The sequence below is a fragment of the Lepisosteus platostomus genome, chromosome 25 (genome assembly GCF_059453375.1).
Source record: "Lepisosteus platostomus isolate fLepPlt1 chromosome 25, fLepPlt1.hap1, whole genome shotgun sequence".
Taxonomy (NCBI): Eukaryota; Metazoa; Chordata; class Actinopteri; order Semionotiformes; family Lepisosteidae; genus Lepisosteus; species Lepisosteus platostomus.
Window position 1 is genome coordinate 15444194 of NC_142635.1, and position 22268 is coordinate 15466461.

General features: G+C 51.5%; 1 protein-coding gene across 8 annotated transcripts in view; it reads left to right on the forward strand.

Annotated features, from left to right (window-relative positions):
- Window positions 1-22268, forward strand: part of arhgef12b (Rho guanine nucleotide exchange factor 12b) — an 86625-nt gene that overhangs the window by 53443 nt on the left and 10914 nt on the right. For all 8 annotated transcript variants that reach the window (XM_088620145.1, XM_088620147.1, XM_088620149.1 and 5 more), the window contains 22 exons: window positions 182-378; window positions 959-1036; window positions 2350-2469; window positions 2618-2761; window positions 3851-3985; window positions 4466-4561; window positions 5267-5377; window positions 5753-5851; window positions 8719-8761; window positions 9686-9791; window positions 11581-11718; window positions 12230-12262; window positions 13161-13278; window positions 14035-14140; window positions 14933-15148; window positions 15865-16015; window positions 17059-17094; window positions 17307-17464; window positions 18376-18522; window positions 19821-19906; window positions 20474-20596; window positions 21219-21333. In XM_088620145.1, the coding sequence (XP_088476271.1) occupies window positions 182-378; window positions 959-1036; window positions 2350-2469; window positions 2618-2761; window positions 3851-3985; window positions 4466-4561; window positions 5267-5377; window positions 5753-5851; window positions 8719-8761; window positions 9686-9791; window positions 11581-11718; window positions 12230-12262; window positions 13161-13278; window positions 14035-14140; window positions 14933-15148; window positions 15865-16015; window positions 17059-17094; window positions 17307-17464; window positions 18376-18522; window positions 19821-19906; window positions 20474-20596; window positions 21219-21333 (2556 nt within the window). The remainder of the gene's footprint in view (window positions 1-181; window positions 379-958; window positions 1037-2349; window positions 2470-2617; window positions 2762-3850; window positions 3986-4465; window positions 4562-5266; window positions 5378-5752; window positions 5852-8718; window positions 8762-9685; window positions 9792-11580; window positions 11719-12229; window positions 12263-13160; window positions 13279-14034; window positions 14141-14932; window positions 15149-15864; window positions 16016-17058; window positions 17095-17306; window positions 17465-18375; window positions 18523-19820; window positions 19907-20473; window positions 20597-21218; window positions 21334-22268) is intronic.

Genomic DNA, 22268 nt, shown 5'->3' on the forward strand with positions numbered 1-22268 from the left:
GCCCAGCAGCTGGATGGCGGCCTGAATCGGGAAGGTGAAATCTGTACCCTGAAAAGCACGAACGTTTGTTTTGGGACTGGGGAGTCCACGTTCTCCTCTGACGGGAAACGTGCTCTGGAATACTGTCTGTTGTTCTGAGGAAAGGATCTCTCGTTAATCCAGAGTGTTTTTTCCTCTGCAGCGGGCTCCTATGTGGCCCTCACAGTCCTGGGGCGACCTCCCGGGTTACCCCAGATCCCCCTTACGGAGGTGGAGGGGGACGCCGGGCCCCTGGGCCATGGGGGGTCCTCGGTCACCTCCCCCCACTCCCCCGGACAGACGGCGGGGGAGCACACCTCCAGCCCCTCGGATCGCATCACGGCCCCCGTGCCTGTCTGGGTAAGAGGCCCCCCGGAGTCCGTTCGGCTTGTGGTTCTGCGGTGGCCGGGCCGGGCCCCGCTGGAGCACGGTGGTGGGGCGGTGCAATCGCTGAGAGGAAACCGAAACCGAAACGCAGGTCTGCAGTCTCCGGGGTTAGGCGTCAAGGTCATCATGTGAGCCAGGGGCATGCAGCACGAGGGGAGTCCCACCTCTCGCCCCCACACAGTGGGGGATTGCGCTTCACACTGGATGGCAGGAAGGTTGTACCAGCTTCGGGATGCTGGTCTGCTCGGCTCTGATGTCAACAAGGTCGTGCCGCTTCTCCCGACCGCTCTCCTGAATCTCTCAAGTTGTTTGCTGAAACATCCTGGCCGGAGATTTACATGAATACATTTTACAGCGTGGCTGCTGCAGAAATTCTTGGTGCAAAGTTAAGGTCATAAGAGGGTGGAGGGCAAGTTGCATTTTGTTTGTGTCGTTGACTGTGCTGACTTTGTAATTGAAACCGTCTCAGAAAGGACATTATGAAAGAAAGATGGTTGTCATTGTGGGGTATTATATGAGAGAGATAAAAGCTTCTTTTTTTTTTTTTTTACAGGAAGAAAACAACATTGTGCACAACCAGAAGGTGGATATATTACAGAAGATGCTCTCCAAGGAACAGCAGGATTTACAGGTAAGGCTTCAGTTGACAGGAGAGAGTGTCGGTTCTGGAATAAACTAGGCAAGTAATTTGTGCTGCTTGGTGTCACTTTGAGCTGAGTCGGGCCTCACCTTATTATGGTACATCAGGAAGGGAAGCGGGTTTAAGAGGTGGAGAGGGGGAGGTGTGAGGAATTGAACTTTCGTCTCTGTGGGATTCCGCTGGAACCGTCTCTCCGAGGCGAATCTTGATGGCTTGGACCTTGCAGAGCAATTTCTGGAGAGTTAGCTGAGCGTAGGCTGATAAGGAAGAGGGTTTTCCTGCGGCGATGTGGGCAGATAACTGACTGCCAGCCCCACTTCCCTTGCTGTTGGCCCACCCTGGGCTGGGCCGCTGGGCCGCAGGGAAGGCGACTGCTGTAGTGCCCCCCACTAGCAGGTCTGGTGGGTCGGATCTGCAAAGGGCCTGGAAGGGAAAATCTTCTGCCCCCCACCCCCCCCCCTCCAGCTGCAGCAGTCTCACTTCCTCCTCGTCTGTCAGCAAGAGAGCGTTTCTCACCATGACGCAGCGCGGAGCTCTTGAACGAGGACATGGGAAGGCTGCTGAGGACAGTGGAGGAGCTTCCGTGGAAAAAGTACTTGTTCTGCTTCGGCTTCAGGTCTCCAGCTCCTGGCTGGCACATCTTAATCCCCTGGGGACTGTGACGGAGCTCGGTTCTGCCTGCTTTCATCTTCCTGTCTGTCTGTCTTCCTGCGTTCTTGCCTGTGCATGTCTTTCTGTGTCTATTTGTGTTTCCATTTGTCTTTATGTCTGCCTCTGTGCCTATCTGCGTGCAGTTACAGATGTTGTATGTGCTGTGTTAAAAGTTCTGTATTTAGGTCCAGACCTGACTTTCTGACTTTCACCTCCATCCCTGTCGGCTCCTGTTGCTTCTCTTCTCCTTTATCTCTGTCAGTCTGCTTGAGCTGTGTGACCAGAGCCTGCAACCCAGGTTTTTTGGGGTGCCTGAAGAAGAGGACCAGAAGTTTTTAAGGATAAAGGATTTTCTCTCTCCTATTTCAGCCCTTCTATGGTGCAGTAGCTCGGAGTCATCTTGAAAGAGACCGTTTGGCAAAATGTCCTTTTTTGTTAAGGAAAAAGAGGTGGAGACTGTTGCGTTTCCACATGTTGCTGTGGTGGTGGCTGGGAGCAAAGAGACAGGACCTCTGTCGTAACGAACCCACTGCAGCGGAATGCCAGGAGAGGGCTTGCGGTGCTCTTATATTCGTCCTGCTGGGGTGTTGAGATCAGTGCGGGTCAGAGGTGGCGCCGTTCACATCAACCCCTTCTCCCTGTTTGGCCCCTAGGCGATGAAGGAAGAGTACAGCCGAAACCCCACACCTAAACTACTGAAGGAGATCCAGGAAGCCAAGAAGCACATTCCTCAACTGCAGGTGCAGCTCAACAAGGCGACAGGCGGAGTGCAGGTAGGCTCGCAAGGCAGCCCCGGCGCCGCCGCGCGGTGGTCCGGACCGGACCGGGTCCGAAAGCCCCGAGCCGCTGCTGCGGTTCCGGCTGGTTCCGACGCCCGTGTCTCGGCGGCCCGGCTTGAGGCAGGCTGTGTTGGTGTTGCAGGACGGGCCGCTCCCCTCCAGGCTGCCCTCGGACGCCCTGCAGATCAGCGAAGGGGAGGACGGGACAGCGGACGTGGACCAGGGCCTCTCCCCGCGGGGCGACGGCGCAGTGGACAGCCCCCGGCCCAACAGCACGGCCCCCAGCGTGAGTGTCGGCTCAGTCCGGTGAAAGAGCTGGAGACGAGTTTCATTTCCCCACAGAGTCCAGCCATGGTCACTCTGTGTTATTACCATGAGTGACCATTACCAAAAATATTTCCGCTTATGGCACAGTGGCTATTCCTGATCATGTTACCCTTCTTTTGAGTTACTCCTGAGTTAAGTTCTGACCCAACACATGCAGCAGGTGTCTTGTTAAAACGCAAAAAGTAAGGTCAGGAGTAATGACTCCCAGGCCAGGGTCAGATTTCTACAGTGGGGAGCCTCTTGTTCTCAAGGTCAAAACAGGGCAGTCCGTCCTTTCCTCTCTTTTAACATTTTTACACCGCAGTGTGAGCTTGAGACACCACGGAGTGCTTCAGCCAGAGCTTCAAAACTCCTTCTGCTGCTGCTGCTGGTTCAGCGATTTTCCTGCGCGCCACCAGACCCGTTTACTGTCGATTTCAGGGAAACTCTAAAAGGGAAGCGCGCAGAGAGAAATTCACACACTGTATAAATCATTTCACTCTGACCGCTTTTTTTCAGATCCTCATTATGTTAATTATTCAGTGTCAAAAGGCTGTTGTTCACGCATGCGGCATTTACTTTTCAGAAGAGCCGAGGGGTAAGAAGATTCCAGCTGCCACATTCCTGCCCGATTCGGTCATGTTTGGTTCTCCCTTCTTCCCCTTTTAATAAATAGTGAGGTGAAAAGTATGCATTTTAGTAAGAGTTTAGTCCAGGATTGAGGAAGTGGGTCAGATAGTAGTGTGCTCGACGTGTCAGGAGTCCTCTTTCAGGCCATTCAGCTAACGCAGCCTCATTATAATGCTGTCCAGCGCCGAGAGCTTTTCATCCTCGCTGTCTTCTGCCCAGAGGCACAGGAGAAGTGCTCACTCGAGCTGAAGCGCTCCCCTCTCTCAGAGACGAGTGGCATTTTTACACAGCTGTAATGAGTTCAGCGTTTAGAGTATCATCTCCTCGTATGAAGATGAGATGGTATTCCGAAATGGTTTTTCCCCTGCGTGCTGCAGGCGGTCTCCGGTGGCGTACGGTGATGGAGCCGCAGCGGTAGCCGATCTGTTCTGTGTTGCAGATCTCGTCCGGCCTGCACTCCGCCCTCACGGACAGCCAGTGCCAAAGAGACACGCCCTGCCACAGCCCAAAGACCGCGCCCAGGGAGGGGCTCAACTCCTTCGAGTCGCCGGAGGCCGAGGACACGCCCGACCCGGTGAGACTCCAGGGTCACGTCCTGCGCTTGTCTTTGCAGCCCCGTTCGGTTCCGCAGGAATTTCCAGTGTGACCTGGAGGGATCCGTGTGTGTGAAAGGAGCCTGCCTGGAGCAGCGACTGTCACACCAGTGCAGAAACCACTGGGCATGACCTGGCTTCATTTCTTTTTCCGTCTTTGCCCCAGCAGCAGTCTTGTTCCCGGACGTCTTCTTTCGCCTGGGCACACTGCGTCTCCATCCTTACTGTTTCAGGAGAGAGACCGGGAGGCGGTCCACTAGAACAATCTGTAACGGAATGTGTTCATGATGCAACTTATGCTTGTTTTACCAAAGTCGTGTTTCTGGAGAAAGGCCTTCGCCCAGTCAGACTCGATCGCAAATAAAGGGCCCTGTAAATGGGTTTGAAAGCCCGCAGATGGAGAGATGTTGGCGAGGGGAGACAGGAAGGGGGAGGTCTGACAGTCTTGTGCTTCCTGGCAGGACTCCCACTCCCAGTCCAGCATCGGCAGCCCCTCGTCTCGCCTGGCCTCTCAGATTATCGGAGCCGAGGACGACTACTTTGAAACGGAGGATCAGGTAAGAACATTTGGAAGGAGGAAGTTTGTTGTTAGATTAATCTAAGCAGCTCTTCCAGCCGTGTCTTGAAAGATACCAGGGTACTGGCTTCAACCACATGGCGGGGTAGCTTGTTCCATTCTCCCAGCACCACTTCGGATAAAGCCGTGCCTGCAGAAGCCTCACACTGAGCTGTTAGAATGTCAGGAGTGAGATTTGAACCCGAGCTTCCTTCTCGTGCTGAACACATTGCTGTTTAGTTTCACCAGCTACCTGGGATGGGTCACGTCTGCAGTCAGGGAGGAACTGTAAAGTGCAGTCCCACAATTCCTTTTGTAATTTAGTTGGGCATGAGAGCGAGCAACCATGTGGGGGTGTTCTCCAAGTGGATTGCGTCGTGAGGTTTGCACCTCGGTCGCTCCAGTCTGAAACCCACATTCAGGCAGTGCAGTTACAATGCTGTGGGATATAGGTGGGGGACATTGAAGACCCACGTCAGACTCCAGGCTTAATGCCCAGTCCACTGTATCTAAAGCTGATGAGGCCCTGGAATCAGTAAGCCATGAGAGGAGAGTGGAGTGGGCTGAGTGGACTCTGGTTTGTAGCTGTTTTTTTTTTTTTGGTTAAGCTCCTCACTCCTCCTGCCCAGAAAGAAGGCGGATCCCTCACGCCCAGTCCCGATTTGGGCTCCTGACAGTCGGCTGTGCTCTTGTCCTCTCTCTGCAGATCAATGGCCAGTGCAGCTGCTTCCAGAGCATGGAGCTGCTCAAGTCCCGGCCGGCGCACCTGGCCGCCTTCCTCCACCACGTCGTCTCGCAGTTCGACCCCGCGCCGCTGGTCAGTGCTCGCTGCGGTACCCCAGATAGTTTTAGAGGGCGTGCAACTTCAGTAAAGCCTGATGGCACCTTGGGGACTTTTTTTACAGTTTTTATGGTGGTTCTGTTTGTTTGGCGTTTCCTGTGTTTCCTGTGCTGGGCTTTGATTGTGCTGACTTTTCATTCTTTACAAAACGCTTTAAGTGCTGAATAGAAGAATTTCTTTCGTTTGTGAATGTATTCATAGCATTTTCTTGAAAGGAGATGCCTGGTAGCCATATGGTGAGATTGCTGAGCATGTTTGATTCTAGCCGGTCGGTGAGGTTTTGTGGCAATTGCTCTCAGTGAGCAGAGGAACACCTCTGTCCTGTCTGACCCCATCCTCTGTCCCACTCAGCTGTGCTACCTCTACGCTGACCTCTACAAGCAGACCAACTCCAAAGAGACCCGTCGGATCTTCATGGACTTCCACACCTTCTTCATGGACAGAGGGGCGGTGAGTAATGCCGGCAGTGCCCTGTCTCCTTATAATCAGACCAGAGGCCCCCCGAAGACAGCTGTCCCTTCCTGCAGCAGCCCCTTGTCTCTTGCAGCTCGGCTTGTGTTACGGAAGATAAGTCCTTGAAGAAAAAGCCTCTTCCTGCGTCTGGTGCAGGCAGAACGCTTGTCTCCCTCTGAGGGTTTTATCTGCAGCTGAAAATGGGCAGAGCAACAGCACCACCCCAGCATGGGGAGAAACGAGCGAGGCCTAACGACTCGTGGTCTGGGTGTGTCTGCCTGCAGCCTGCAGAGCTAAGTAGCGGCTCTCCGGTTGTTGTTATGCCACGGGGAGGGTGGGCACTTGGCAGCCTGTTAGCGCCTGATCTCCCACGGGTCTCCTCCTCCTGCAGAGGTGTGGACAGGGTCCTTCTGGGCCTCGCTCAAGGTCGGAGGCTGATGCCCGGATTCGGCGAGCGCCGAGTCCCTGGCCAGGACAGCCGCCGGAGCGCGTGCGCAGGGGATTTCCTCCACGCTGCAGCACTCGTGAGAGAGTCAAAGCCCATCCTGCTCTCGCGCTGAGAAGCATGCTCTGCCGCCCCCTTCCCCCCCCGTCCCGCCCCTCCCCTCCCCGGCAACGAAAAGCCGCACAGATCCACCTCCGAGGAGCGGAGCTCATGCTCGTGTCTCTGAGCCCGTCAGACGCAGCTCTGAGGGCGTCTGTGTGTGCGCGAGGAAGATAAAGGGATTAGCCTCCTTTGCTCTCAGGTTATTTATCTGGCCTCCCTGTGATTTTGCCATTCCGACTCCACAGTGCTGCTGCAGAACTCCCGTGCCTTGGTGGAAATTCAGTTAATGAACCCAAACCACCCTGCGAAGAGACGCAGCTGTGCAGGGCTGTGCCCGCGGGCAGGCAGAATCAGCTCAATAAAATGAGACCAGCTGGAAGGGTTGCCCTTAACCACCGAATGATCGTCAGCCCCACGCGTGGTCTAAATTTAAAATCTCCTTCACGCTCATCAGTTAATTGGAGATGCCTTTGAGTTCGGGTGTGTTTGTGCAAGAGCACACGCCGAAATGAAATATGTTGAGGATGGCAGGGGAAATCTTGCAGGCCGAGAGCATCTGTCGCGAGAGGCCCAAGCACCCAGCAGTCTTGTCGGAGAAATGATTGACCTTCAGCACTGTAACTTGCAGCACTGGGTTTATTAGCCAAATTTTGTCTTCCGAATTTCTTCACAGCTAGTAGTGTTGAGCTGTGTATTTTCATCTTCTTAAACCACACCCAGACTGCGTAGCCCTGTGATAAACCGTGTAGCCCTGGAGGTTTCCTGACATGTAATGGGATGTGACAAGAGTCTGTTTATCAGAGATTATTCCCACGACAGGTTTGGGGTTTTTTTTTAGGCTGGGTCTCATCCTCATTAATGGAAAGCACAGCAGTCTGATTAGGCTGGGGCGGTGTGACTTGGAAGATTCATCGTCTGGCCTCTTCTGGGCACAGGAGGGCGGCTCAGAGTTCAGTGGCTGGGCAATACGGCAATACCTGTACTCTCAGGACAGCGCTTGGAAAATTTAATACATATTCGCTGCCAGCGTGGCTGAAAAACTTTAAAACTTTTTTTTGTTATTTTTCTTAGCCACTCATTTCCACCGATCGAAGGATTTTAGTTTTTTTTTTAAGGACTGTTTGCGGTTCTTCCTTTAAAATGGGACATTTGGATTATTGCATTTATTCCGAGACATTGACTCCTAAAGATTTGATTATTTCGGAAGAGTAGTTCGCCAAAAAGGAAATGTTCTGTTTTGACTTCTGAATAGGATTTATTGAAGGGGCCCAAACTTCTGTTACATCTGAAGGAACTCGGATCATCATTTCATTATAACACCTCTTCACAAACTTTAATTTTTCAAATGGTCTTTTCTTCTTTATTCTAAAAAAATCTCTTCTTTAACTTGTTTGCCAACTCTGACAGCAGTAATAAGAAATCAAGTTTGTTTATATAAATTACTGACTTGCAAAAAGATAAATCACTTGTTCAAGTAGGGAGATGTGACAGCATGCGTAGACTGCAAAGGAACTGGTAAAGGTTTATTCCATGCTGAAACGAAAAGAAGAGACAACATTTTAGCTGTAGAGCCTTCTTCAGGTCTAAATTACCTGTTGTTGCTCATATAAGCTCTGGCAAAAGAATAAACACTATAAAAATATTTAACACCACATTATTTTGTCTACAAAACTCTGAAGTAACTCAATCTATTTTTTTCTTCATATTCCTCTGTATTTAATCATTCATAATGCATTTGTCATTTGTTTAGAGATGCATTTTTCCTTCTATAGTCAGGTTTCGCAATACTACTTAATAGGAACAGGTGTTAAATAAGACTATACTGCTTCACCTTTACTGACTCATCTGAAATGATGGTTCTTGAGAAATAAATGTGTTTGGGCAGCCCTGGAATGTACAGTAAGGAGTACTTATATATGGTAAGTCGGAAAAAAATCCCTACTGTAAACAGGATGGTTATCGTATTGTGATCTTCATTGCCGAAAACATCTGGAGTCAGAATCTCCTCTTTTACAAAATTATTTCAGAACTACTGTTTGCCTTTTGGTTCATGCGTCTGTATCTGAGTGCTGCAGGAAGAACAGCTGAATAGCTCAGACTCTTACCTCAGAAAACTGAAGACTTTATGCTGAAAAGAGCTTGTGAACCTGATTGCTGATCAGCAGTTCTAGTTCTCAGGAGTTTGGACTCAATATTTTCGATTGTTTCCTGGCTTATTTTCCTTACATGTGCTTGTGCTGACAAGCTCTGCATTATGAGGCAGGACTGGAAACACCTGTTGCCTGTTGCTCATTTCGGACATATTCCTTATCCACAGAATCTGAAGGTAGCTGTGCCCGAGTCCATCTCCACAGAACTCGGTAAGCAGACCTCTTCTAATAATGTGTGATTTTTGGACAAAAACCTCCTCTGGTGCAGCCGTGAAAATCTACGCTGAATTAGTTGTGATTCGTGTAGAATGTAGATAGTGTAGAATCTACGCTTAAACTAAATTTGCTTTGAAAGCTTTTCAGTTTGAGATGTGGAGAAGAGATGCTTACGAAACTTTTTTTTATGATGACTTATTTCCAAAAACGTAACAAAAACTGAAAACTGAACAGCAGCACAACCCTGCATCCCAAACCTCCCTCCTTTTGTCTTGGTCTTCTGGCGTTGAAATTGAAATGAGTACTTGGCTTATTTTACCTGCGAAAGCGAAAGAGAAAGAGGGTCACCAGTGGTCTGGGTGGACGCGCAGCTTCCCTGTTGACAGCTTCCTTCCCCTTTGAAGTCATTAACCTCAGAAGAGCCTTGAAATCTCACCCATGATCTCATTTCCTGTTGGGGCCAATTAGTTTGTCTCATGGCTGTAACCACACTCCGAGTTAACTGAAATGAGATAGGTGAGAGGGGTTCAAGATATTTGTGGGATAGTTAACGCATTCAAAGTCATATATTTTGAAACACGGAGAGTCCTTGACGGACAGTTTCATAGCTGCCTGCTTTGCTGAAAGGTCTGCTTTAGGTACCTCAGAAGGGCTGCAGTAGGAGAGTAAATCTCCACCTAGCACATAACGCCAGCATGTGTGCTGTGGGTCCTTCTGGGTCCTTGGACAAGTTTTCCGAAAATAATTCGTCTGTTGGCTGTGCCGATGAGCGCATTGGGCCAAATCATGCTTTGCCTTACGCTGTGTTGGTTTGACTTGAAGAGGTCAGTAAAAGGATGCAGCACCGTGCTGCTGTGTTAGTCACTCTTTCTCCCCTGACCTTTGACCCTTGATCCTATCTTGCATGCGGACACACAGAGCGGCGGCGGCCGGAGTTGATCCCAGAGGACCTGCACAGGCAGTATGTCCAGGTGATGCAGGACACGCTACTGCCGGACATTCAGAAGAACCTGGAAGACTTCAGGTGAGACCGCGGTAGTGGATCAGGGGTTTTAATCATGGCCTTTGTTTTTAATCTGTTAATCTTGCCATCCGGCAAAGATGGAGTGATGGATTGGGTTGGATGGGCAAAGCATTGTCCATTGAAATACTGTTGTAGCGTTTGGACTTAAACGTTGCCCTCTAGTGGCCAGTCTGTGTTCAAATGGAGATCGAAAGGGGAGGCAGTTAGAAAGGTTTCCCTTTGTGTGCATAAAGGTGTCCCCTGGTTCACCCCAGAGGTGTCTCGCGGTTTTTCAGGGTTGCCCGTGGGCTGGGCTTTTGGATTGGATAAAGGGCGTTGCTGTAAAATCATGGGATTGATCAATGCAGCCTTGGGAGCTGTTACACCTGTCATTTTGTCTTTTGTAAAGGGGAATGGAAATGAATACTGTCAGCCAGGGTGTGAAAATATGTAATATTTGGACACCGGCAGCATCTTAAGAGTGTTGCGACAGTAAAAGAGCCATTAAGCAGCACCAGCTGGTTGTGACCCCAGAGAGGCATTCCCTTCCTCCAGCCGTAAGCGATTTCACAGGGGATTATCCCGGCCCTCCGAGAGCAGGGCGCTGCTGATCCTCTTACGGAGCGCCGGGACACCCTCTCCCACCGGGATGACGGAACGGGCATCCAGCTCTCCTCTGGAATTGCTCCCTGATTCCCTCAGCCCGACGTGCTTGTCTCCTCTCTGTCAGTTCGGATTTGGGATGGTTTTGTTGTTTAATCCGGGGGGCGGGAGCAGGAGAGGGGGTGTGGAAGATGTTGGTCCTGGGAGGTGGTGATAAGGACCTGTAAGGCAACAGCTGTCGGGCCCGTGCCTTGCTGGCTGGCGGGCGAACGCGGGGAAAAAACCGCGGCCGGGTCTGAATAACGCGTGCGGCGCCGCACCTTCGACCCGCTGCCTCTCTGCGTCCATTACAGGAAACCTGTTTGGGCCCGTGCGGGTGTAAATCCGTCAGGAAACGCAGGCGGATTTCCGGAATCCGGGGAGTGGGCGTGCACGAGGTCCTCTTCCCCAGGGAGAAGTATTCCACAGGGCTGATGTTGTTACAGACAGGGGTTCCGAAACTAGAGAAATATCAGAAATAACTCGGATCATTCAGTACGTAAATTAAATCATTCTAAGGTCCGGCTTGTAGAGATTTTGCCAGGGACATTCGGCTGTGGTTGGTATAATTACAGGCACCTGAGGTTCTCAGTTGAAGTGAAAAGAGTAAAAATTCAGGCACTCTGGATTCAACAAGTGTGTATTAACAATGACAACATAAGCATACCGCCACACAAACTTTCAAATAAGGTATACCAGAGGCCTAACGTCCTAACCACGAAGAAAACCCCCAGAATGCCACCAAATATTTTACTCATATTTAAACTCGTCTCTTGTTGTTTTGTTGTCTCCTCCTCCCTGCTTGTTTTTATAACCCGTTCTTGGACTCTTGATTGACCCTTAATCACTTATGAAGAACTTAATTAGCCAAGGTAAACCAAGATAAACTGACTTATGACTGATCACTGAATCTTTCGCCCCTACATCTCACCAGACATCCCCTTGCTTTGAAGCTGGAAATGTTGACACTAGCCAGTTGTTCCCCATTGTATCTAGATTCTTCATAAGAATAATTCTCCATTTCTGTAAAAAAGCTTCTCGTTTTGCCCCGCTCCGTGTTCGAATCCCTGCACGCGCCCTTGAAGGCTCTGCGGAAGTGTGGGTGGGCGGCAGCGCTGTGACTGACCCGGGCGCCTGCGTGTGTGCGCGTGTGTGTGTGTCTGTGCAGACAGAAGCGCAGCATGGGGCTAACGGTGGCTGAGAACGACCTGACCAAGCTGGACACCGAGCGCATGAGGGACCGCGTCGCGCTGGAGAAGGAGCGGACCTGCGCCGAGCACATCATCTCCAAGATCGAGGATGTCCTGTGAGTTCACGGTGCCTGAAAACGAGCGTGACCTGAGCTCTTTCTGGCATACAGCAGGTTATACTAAACACATCCAGGTCAGCCAATCTCCATGGCAACACTGTGCCCCTGTTGCCGGGGTGATGACTTTCTCTCACAGCCTAAGGTCCATTCAGCCTTATGGACACACATCAGCTCACACTACACCTGCCCAGTCACTGGTCCAAGGCATGTAACTGGTGGGTGGCCTGGCTGTGAAAGTGAAAACAAGTTTGAAAACAGATTTGTGCAGACACTTTAAAATTTAGCTGAGGTGCTCTAATCTCTTACTGTTGGTCTGGTGAGATCACTGCAGTGTTCATGAGTTTTCTGGTGATAAACCCGTTTTTGGCTGTGTGCCTATATAGCACTCTGACTATGAAGAGATTTTTTGAACTGCCAACACAAATGTCAATAAATAATAAGCGTGAGAATGCCAATGCTATTTTAATTCCCAGGGAAAAGTTTTTCAACCCTGTGTTTTTCATTCCAGGCTAACATCGCAGCCTACAGAAGAGGAGAAGTGGTGAGAACAACCTTTGTGTACTGTGACACAGCCTTGACATCTTGTGCAACATTAGAATCTTATAATTTTCAATTTCTACACCTCCTCACAGTAAAAAAAAAAAAAAAAGAGTAGCTAAAACTCTTTGGCTTCGCAATACTGCTGACTGAAGAATGTATATGATTGCACCAGTTCACATTTTTCCCAATCCTTACGTACGATTGATTTTAATGCTTACGTAGCTCTGCATTCACTTTTTTTGTGTGTGAACTGTAGTATCAAAATTCTTAATGCAGTAAAAACAAAAATCCGTCTCCAAGTAGTGTTAATACTGTATATTAACCTGATTGTAATATATACCTTAGTCAGAGCATTTCTATATTATTAAGCCAGGTAGGGTTGATGTCTATATTTATATATATACATTTCTATATGAATGAGCTAGGTGCGGGTTATTCCTATATTTATATATATTTCTAACCTGGTGGGGGTTAGCATTCTTCTAACATTCAGTGATCAATAATTTTTTTCTCAAGCCTTAAAAGAAGGTTTTAGTTCTTACTTATCACACATCTTTGATCCTCGAGGGCCGGCAGATGCCCTTCCATGCGATCTCCGCAGTCCTGAGCGTAACCAGTCGCCTGCGGGGGGGCTCGGGCACCAGTCCAATCAAGGGCATCAGTGCCCACGTGTTGGACCTGTTTTAGAGTTTAGTTTGGCTCCACCTAGTGGACGATTGTGGGACCTGGGAGGATGTATAGGCTTCAGCCCTTGAACCTGAACATGCAATTTAAACAGTGAGATCTGACACGCTGCAGTTGCCCCGGTCTGTGCCTGCGGTGCATTTACATCAGCAACAAGGGAGGATTGTGCTGCACTGATGTCCTGTCCCTCCCTCTCTGCTCACTCTCCCTGCCAGCACCACCATGCAGTACGTCATCCTCAGCTACATGAAGCATCTGGGGGTGAAGGTGAAGGAGCCCCGCATCCTGGAGCAGAAGCGGGTTCGCATCGGCGCCTTCCTCCCTAAAATCAAGGTACGGGTACTCCCTGCTCCCTCGCGATCCCAGGAATCTCCCAGTCCCTGGTCATCACAGGGAGCAGGAACGGATTGGTCTTGGGCAAAGCAGTCCAGTCATGGACATGAGAGTTTTCTGACTGGGGAAAGAGGGGCAGCTGAGAGGCAGGTGTGGGGGTGTGACTGGGGTACGAGGGGCAGGTGAGAGGGTGTGACTGGGGTACGAGGGACAGATGAGAGGGTGTGACGGGCAGGTGTGGGGGTGTGACTGGGGTACGAGGGGCAGGTGAGAGGGTGTGACGGGCAGGTGTGGGGGTGTGACTGGGGTACGAGGGGCAGGTGAGAGGGTGTGACTGGGGTACGAGGGACAGATGAGAGGGTGTGACTGGGGTACAAGGGGCAGGTGAGAGGGTGTGACAGGTATGAGGGGCAGGTGTGGGGGTGTGACTGGGGTATGAGGGGTAGGTGTGGGGGTGTGACTGGGGTATGAGGGGCAGGTGAGAGGGTGTGACGGGTATGAGGGGCAGGTGTGGGGGTGTGACTGGGGTATGAGGGGCAGGTGAGAGGGTGTGACGGGTATGAGGGGTAGATGGGGGTGTGTGACTGGGGTACAATGGGCAGATGGGGGGTATTCTTGAGCAGTAAGTTTGCAGCGTATGAAGAATAAGGCCCTTCGTACCAGGTGCAGAGTGTCTGCAGAGAAGGCCGGGACTTTTGCTGAACCCGAGTGCTCTGCGCACACTGCTGAAGTGACTGTGTTCTGTATTGGGAGCAGAAAAGCATCAGGACAGAGAAGGAGGGAGAGGAGAAGGTGAAGAAACCACGTTTTCCCAGCATCCTCGGCCCGCCCCGCCGGCCCAGCCGTCAAGACAGCATGGCCAGTGAGTGTCTCCCTCCCTCGGCTCCGCGGTTATCGGGCTGTCAGCGGTGCCCGTTTGGGTTACTCTTAAGAACATAAGAATGAAAGAAAGGCTACAAACGAGAAAAGTCCATAGCTGTTTATTCCAGAATCTTTTCCAGACATTTTGAGAAAAAAGCCAGGGTGAGCTTTAACATCCTGGCTCATACCCAATCTGTTCCACACTCCCACCCACCCTTTGGGTAAAGGAGTGTCAACCATTTTTTTGGTTTACAAGTTTCCACTTGCGGTTGATGTTCCCCTCCATATCTTTTCAGATGAAAGAAATAGTTTCTGATTTCCGAGGTGAATCAGTGCTTGTTGGTAAGAGCTGGTTGGGTGAATTTGCTGTGGATTCTGCTGTTGCTAAACAGACAAGTGAGGTTTGTTGCAGCCATCCTCCCAAAGACCGTCAAAGCTGAAGCTAATGTAACAAAGATCACTTTAACGGTGCTTTGAAAAGCTGCAGTGGTTGAACATACCATATTGGCATAGCAAACAAGGGCCGTATCAGTTGGAGGCGTTAGTTAGGCTGAGAACCCCGGCTCTGGGTTGTTGCACTTACGGTTCATAGTTGCAGAGAGTCCTGTCATGTGTGAGTGAGGTCCAGGCCAGCAGAGCTGGGAGCCAGCTGTGTGACGATGGAGCTTTTGTTTCGGGGGGGGCTTCGCCACTCCCTCCCGCATCGGCAGCTCCACCCTCCCGCGACTCCCGGGCACTGGTGGCACAGAGCGGCGGTACTGACCGCTCTGCCTGGCGGCGTGTCTGTGTGCAGTAGGCCGCGCCATGGAGCTCCACGGCAAGCGGCTGCAGAAGCAGATGTCCCAGCCGGCCCCCAGCGTCCCCGAGCACCCGGAGGCCGGCCGCACCCGGGGCAGCCAGTCCAGCGAGGGCTCGGACCCCACGCACACGCCGTCTCTCGCCACCTCGCCTCCCCACAGCGCCAGCGGGGGCCTGAGCGCCGAGCCGGGGGGGCGCGACTTCGACTCTGGTCAGCCCCCTTTCGCTCCCGTCTCGCTCCTCGGCTTCCTCTCCCTTTGTTTCCCTCTCGCTTCCCCTCTTATTCCGTGCTTTGTGCGCTGCTTCCCACCCAGGGAGCACGTGCCTCTTCCTGAGCCCGAGCCCTTCCTGCTCCGGCCTCTCGTACGGCTTTCTGTGCGTCTCTGTGACTCTGTGACTTGTTTGTCCTGCCTAAATAACCGCATTGCCTTCTCTTCATCCTCTGTCATTTCCATAATCAGTTTTCATAGACATATGCACTAGCAGAAATCTCTTTTTTCTGTCCTTCCCACTATGTTTCTGACTTGTTTGCTGTGTTTTCCACGTGTGGATTTTTCTTTCTAATTCAACTGGATGTTTAGTGTAGATTTCCTAATCACAGTCCAGCCAGGCTTCTTGTTTTTGCTGTTCATTCTTTGCTTTTGTTCTAGTGACGTGTTTGTACATCATGACTGTAGAGCATAGAAATTGGAGGGATTTAAATTTTTTTTTCTTGTAATGTTCTGAGTTGAACACGTCAAGTTTCTGGAATATCGGAAGCTCGGTTCTGCCTCGGCCTGTGTTTGCTCTCAGGCAGTTCGAGCAGTTTCCTGCTCTCAGAGCCTTGAGTCTGCAGCAGAGTGCTCCTGCCTGCCCCTCTCTGTACCCCGCCTGCTTTTGAGTGGGTCTGGGCCCCAGTTAACCGCCCCCTCCCCGCTGCCTGGACAGGTGCGGCCCCGTTCTCGGCAGCCCCCAAACACGGCGAGGGGCAGCACCCGGGCGACTCTGTGGATGGCCTGCCCCGGACCCCCAACACGGTCTTCGACTTCAACATCCCCGGCTTCGAGCAGCTGCCGGAAGAGGAGCGGGAGGTGGACAGGTGAGGACTTGCGGCTGAGCTCTGCCCGCGAGCGAACGAGTGCGTGGTCACCACAGGCCCCAGCGTGGCCTTCTGTGAGCGAACTGCGGGCAGCCCCCTGTCTGTGGTGACGCAGGCTCTGGGTGGAGCTTTTCGAAGGATCTTGTTTGGCTGCCAAGTCCACATTAGTTGAAACAACAGCATGCCGGGTGTTGGGTTACTGGAGCTGAGTTTGTACAGGGGCCTGGGAGAAATGTTTGGCCAGACCAAGCCACCCGAGGCTATATTTGTTCCAGCTCTGACTTTATTTCGAGAGCTCGCCAGAGGATGGAGCAGAGCTCTGCCTGTCTTTCGACGTTGCCTCCTGAAATGGCTTGATGTTTTCTTTTCATACGCTGTTGTTACTTTCCTTTCTCCCGTCTGAAGGCTGGAGGGGGTATATCTCTCGTGGTAAGTCTGGGGGGGGGGCTCTCTTCTATGTCACAGAGCTGTCGGTTTTTCGTTTTGAGTCACTGTGTTCAGCCTGCGAAGGGAATCTGTTCTTGCTTGCTCATAGTGACACTATCACATTAATTGTGGTTAAATGTAATTTTCTGCTGTAAGAACAAGCTGCTTGATTAAAAACAGCAGTAAGGCAACAGCATATCATCTGTCCTTATTAGTTTGTCAGACTAATACGTAGCTTAGGGTAAAATGTGTGTTTACTGTATGCATTGTGCTCTGGTGTGAGCTGGTGCTTGAGGTACCCGAAGCTGCTGAGCTTGAGTCCACTCTTTCCTCGCTGTGCTGCTGGCCAGGCCTGTCCCTGTCAGTCTCCCACTGGGCACTGAGTGACGGAGAGAGCCGTCAGTGGGAGCTGTGAGTAAGCAGCGTTAGAGCTGGAACAGCAGAACTCAGCTTCCTATGGTCTGTGATGCTGCTTGAATTGTTTTTGGAGAGGGGGGGGGGAGAGTTTGAATGGCATTTCTTCTTGCTCCTTCAGTCTTCATGTGACCTGTGACCCCTGTGACTGAAAAGAAACCAAGTCAGTCCTGAAGTGACTGAATCTCTGTGTTTCTTTGCAGAACCCTGGAGGTTGGCACCCCCAAGGCCATCAGAAGGTGACGTCTTGCTTTTGTTTTTAAATTTAGTTTGATCTTTCCAGGTCTGTAACGGCATTTGGGAATTTTTTTTTTTAAAAAAAATTTAATTAATTAATTGTAATTTCCACTCGTATCCGCGGAAGTTCGGCTAGCATCTGCAGGGGTTCTTCGGGGCTTCCTCCGGGCCGCGCAGCCTCGCTCACTTCTCTCTCCCTCCGCTGCCCTGTCAGGATGGACACGCTAAGCGGCGGCGAGGTGCAGAGTGAGGATGACCAGTGCTACGAAATCGACGCTGAGCTGGACCCACCGAACTGGCAGCAGCTGGTGAGCCGGGAGGTTCTGGCCGGCCTGACGCCCCACGAGATCAAGAGGCAGGAAGTCATTAATGGTGAGGTCAAAGGTCGTGTAGGAGTCTGGTCTCGTCAACAAGGCAGTGCGAGCAACCTGGAAACCTGTACTGGGGGAAAAAAAGACCTAGAGTGGGACCTAGTTTGTCTTGCACCTAAAACCTTCTGTTGCTGTGATCCCCTGTTTATTCATCAGTCTGCACCTGAAAGATTGTGAGTTTAGCACTATAACCAGATTTTCCAAGTGCTCTCCTGGGTTCGTTCTTCTTTTGCAAATGGGTTGCAAACAAGAGGAGGCCATATGGGCCAACACCCTAATAAGTTGGTCAATCCAGTCATCCAGCTGTTTCTTGATAGAAGATTAGAAGACCCATATTATCCCAAACCTGGGAATATCATTTGTCAATATATCTGTCACAACCTTTAAAAAGAAAAAGACTTGCATACAAGTACAGAAAACAAGATAGAAGATACATCATACAATACTACAGTGAGTCTTTACATTTTAGCATTTATGGGATTGTAAATGCACTGGAAGTGCTCATTTGACAGTGTTATTGCACAATATTATTGCTGCAGGAACCAAAGAGCTTCTGTGTCTGTTGGTGTTTATCTTGTGTTGCAAAGGCTGCTCCCCATTCTGTTATAGCTACGCAACCTGTTGTAAAGGGGGTGACTTACATCTCCCATTATCTGTTTCGTCTTTTCCTTCAGAAGATTTTTATAGAGCTCAAAGACAGTCATTTGGCTATTGTCAATAATTCAACTCAATAATATCGTAATAATTACGTAATTCCACTGGCAAGAATGGCCGAGTATCGGCCTCAGTCGATTATTATGCTGTGTTACGTCTCACTGCCCTCTGCTGTTCCAGTACTGTAATGGCCCTTAGCGCAGGGCGCGTGCGTGTGGTTCGCCTTGACCTCTGACCCCAGCCTGCTGCCGTTGACAGAGCTGTTCTACACTGAGCGCGCTCACCTGCGCATGCTGCGTGTGCTGGACCGCGTCTTCTACCAGAAGCTCTCTCAGGAGGCCATCCTGTCCCTCGGAGAAATCAAGCAAATCTTCGCCAACCTGGAGGAGATCCTTCAGCTGCACGGTACAGTCAGCCACGTCCCAGCTCTGTGCCTGGGCACCCCCCAGATCCGATCTGTGTCCCAGCTCTGTGCCTGGGCACCCCCCAGATCCGATCTGTGTCCCAGCTCTGTGCCTGGGCACCCCCCAGATCCGATCTGTGTCCCAACTCTGTGCCTGGGCACCCCCCAGATCCGATCTGTGTCCCAGCTCTGTGCCTGGGCACCCCCCAGATCCGATCTGCGTCCCAGCTCTGCGCCTGGGCACCCCCCAGATCCGATCCGCGTCCCAGCTCTGCGCCTGGGCACCCTCCAGATCCGATCCGCGTCCCAGCTCTGCGCCTGGGCACCCCCCAGATCCGATCCGCGTCCCAGCTCTGTGCCTGGGCACCCCCCAGATCCGATCTGTGTCCCAGCTCTGCGCCTGGGCACCCCCCAGATCCGATCTGTGTCCCAGCTCTGCGCCTGGGCACCCCCCAGATCCGATCTGTGTCCCAGCTCTGCGCCTGGGCACCCCCCAGATCCGATCTGTGTCCCAGCTCTGCGCCTGGGCACCCCCCAGATCCGATCTGTGTCCCAGCTCTGCGCCTGGGCACCCCCCAGATCCGATCTGTGTCCCAGCTCTGCGCCTGGGCACCCCCCAGATCCGATCTGTGTCCCAGCTCTGCGCCTGGGCACCCCCCAGATCCGATCTGTGTCCCAGCTCTGCGCCTGGGCACCCCCCAGATCCGATCTGTGTCCCAGCTCTGCGCCTGGGCACCCCCCAGATCCGATCTGCGTCCCAGCTCTGCGCCTGGGCACCCCCCAGATCCGATCTGCGTCCCAGCTCTGCGCCTGGGCACCCCCCAGATCCGATCTGCGTCCCAGCTCTGCGCCTGGGCACCCCCCAGATCCGATCTGTGTCCCAGCTCTGCGCCTGGGCACCCCCCAGATCCGATCTGTGTCCCAGCTCTGCGCCTGGGCACCCCCCAGATCCGATCTGTGTGCCAGCTCTGCGCCTGGGCACCCCCCAGATCCGATCTGTGTCCCAGCTCTGTGCCTGGGCACCCCCCAGATCCGATCTCTGTCCCAGCTCTGCGCCTGGGCACCCCCCAGATCCGATCTCTGTCCCAGCTCTGCGCCTGGGCACCCCCCAGATCCGATCCGCGTCCCAGCTCTGTGCCTGGGCACCCCCAATTTTTTTTTGATGTTAAACATCATGCTGTACCCCTTTATAGACCCTGTACGATCACTAGGCCTTGTTATAGATACTGTTCTGCCTCCTGTCTGGATCCTGTTGCTGGTTGCTGCGTAGTAATGCTCTCTCCCTCTCTGTGTCTTGTAGTTTCAATAAGCGAACAAATGGTGACAATCCGCAAGAAAAACGAGACGTCTGTGATTGACCAGATTGGAGATGACCTTCTGTCCTGGGTGAGAGGAAATGTAAAGTTCTGGGCTTTGTGCGGCAGCTCGGATTCAGAGAGCCAGATATACAGTACACTAATCAGGTGTTGGGGAAAATGGTCTTTTTCTTCTGCGGCTCTGCTACCGTTTGCTTAAATGTAATTTGGATAATTAATTTTTTTTTCTGTTTGGGGAAAAAAACAAGGGGAGCATGTTTTGCACGGCAGCAAAAATCTGCTCTTCCTTGAAACTGTGTTCATATGTTTATGAAATATGTGATAACTGTGTCCATATGTTCATATTATATTAGTCTTGATTTTTTGTATTGTTTTTTTTTTAATTAAAAATGTTTATTTCCGCCGTGACTCTTTTCAAAAAGGCAGGCGCTCATTGGGGGAAGCTCTTGTCAGTTCTCCCCAGTGGGAGCTGGGGGAGTGTCTCTAGGGCTGACACGCGGCCCTGTGTGTGAGCGCGCGGCACTGGGCCTTAGGCTGGGCGAATGAGGCGTCACTCCGGCGACGGGGTGGGGGGTGAGGGCAGCGTTGCCGTGGCGACTGCCGGCCTGACCTGGATGTGTCGGGATTGGTTTTCCAGTTCAGCGGCGGGGAGGAGGAGAAGATCAAGCGGGCGGTCGGGACTTTCTGCAGCAACCAGCCCTTCGCTCTGGAGCTGATCAAGACGAAGAAGAAGGACTCTCGGTTCACGGCCTTCATGCAGGTGAGCGCCGACGCTTGGGCTTGAACTGGGAGATTGACTTTCACAGTGCGTCACCATTCCTTTCTCTGAGCAGAATACATGCTTGGCGGGAACCAGGTATGGTACTTAAACTTTTTATTAATGGTTTGGCTCAGCAGCATCTTGTGAAGCTGATAAGAGTGGATCTGTTAAAGTCCTCAAGGGGAAGTGTGAAAGTACTCAATACCCAGTTAAACCCTCTGTTTACTTAATAATAAGAAAAATAAGTTAACTGTTTGTTTCACTGTATTTTGTAAGTGAAGTAAAGTCCCAAACGTGTGACTAGAAACATAATGCAAATATTCCAGTGAAGCAACTTCTTAGGTCAATTAAGGCTTCAGTTATCAAATGAAAACCATCAGACGTGTAGGTCACCAGGACCAGGATTGGGAACGAGTGAAAAAGGAGCACTCGTGGTCTTTGAAAAGCAGCCCTATCAGAGCTACTTGTGTATTTTGTCCTTATCTATGTGTTGCTGTATATCCAAAGTTATCAGCTTGTGTTTCCTGCTGGTAGTGGCACTCGGATGCCCTGGGCCATCCGTGAAGCTCTGTGCTCCCCGGTGTGGTCTGCCCTGACCGTGCCGTTGCGGTCTGTGTTGCAGGAGGCGGAGAGCAACCGGCTGTGTCGCAGGCTGCAGCTGAAGGACATCATTCCTGTGGAGATGCAGAGGCTGACCAAGTACCCCCTGCTGCTGGAGAACATCGCCAAGTACACAGGTTGGGCCTGGCTGGTGCTGCTCCAAGAGGCGCTCACTCTCACACTGGCTCTGGGAAGCGCTTTGATTACTTCATCAGCCCTGGAGTACTTCTCACAGTCAGTGAAATGTTTAGGAGTGGGCTGACAACTAAGTGCTCTATAATTCTTACCAATCCTTACACTTGCATAGCTCTTTTCTGGACTCTCCACTCAAAGCGCTTTACAGGTCATGGGGATCCCCTCCACCACCACCTGGATGATGCGCCAGTACTCTCACCACACACCAGCTCTCAGTGAGGAGAGCAGAGTGATAAAGCCAGTTCAGAGATGGGGATTATTAGGAGGCCATGACTGGTAAAGACCAGGGGGAAATTTGGCCAGGATGCCAGGGTTACACCCTTTCTCTTTTCGAGAAACGCCCTGGGATTTTTGATGGCCATGGAGAGTCAGGACCTCGGTTTTACATCTAATTCGGAGGATGGTGCCTTTTTACAGTATAGTGTCTCCATCACTATACTTGGGCATTATGACCCACACAGATCGCAGGGTGTGCGCCCCCTACTGGTCATACTTACACCTAGTCCAGCAGCAACCTTGTTTTTTCTCAGGAGGTCTCGCGTCCAGGTACTGACCAGGCTCACACCCGTTGAGTTGGTTGCCAGTCGCGAGTTTCAGGGTGATACAGATGCTGCTAAAAAAGCTACATTCCCATTCCATTAATTATTTGGAAAATAAATTGAATCACCTGTTTTTTGTACGGATCTTAATTAATTACAAATGGAAAATTCCAGTAGCAACTCCAAGTTGACACTTGAGTTGCCTGTCTCCGCCATGAAGGAACTCCAGGAACTCGCATTCGTGCCGAGCTCGTTGCAACAATACTCACGCAAGATGAAAGACACATGTCTCTGGTCTAACAGCCGCCGAGCATGTTAAGAAGCAGTCAATGGGAGGA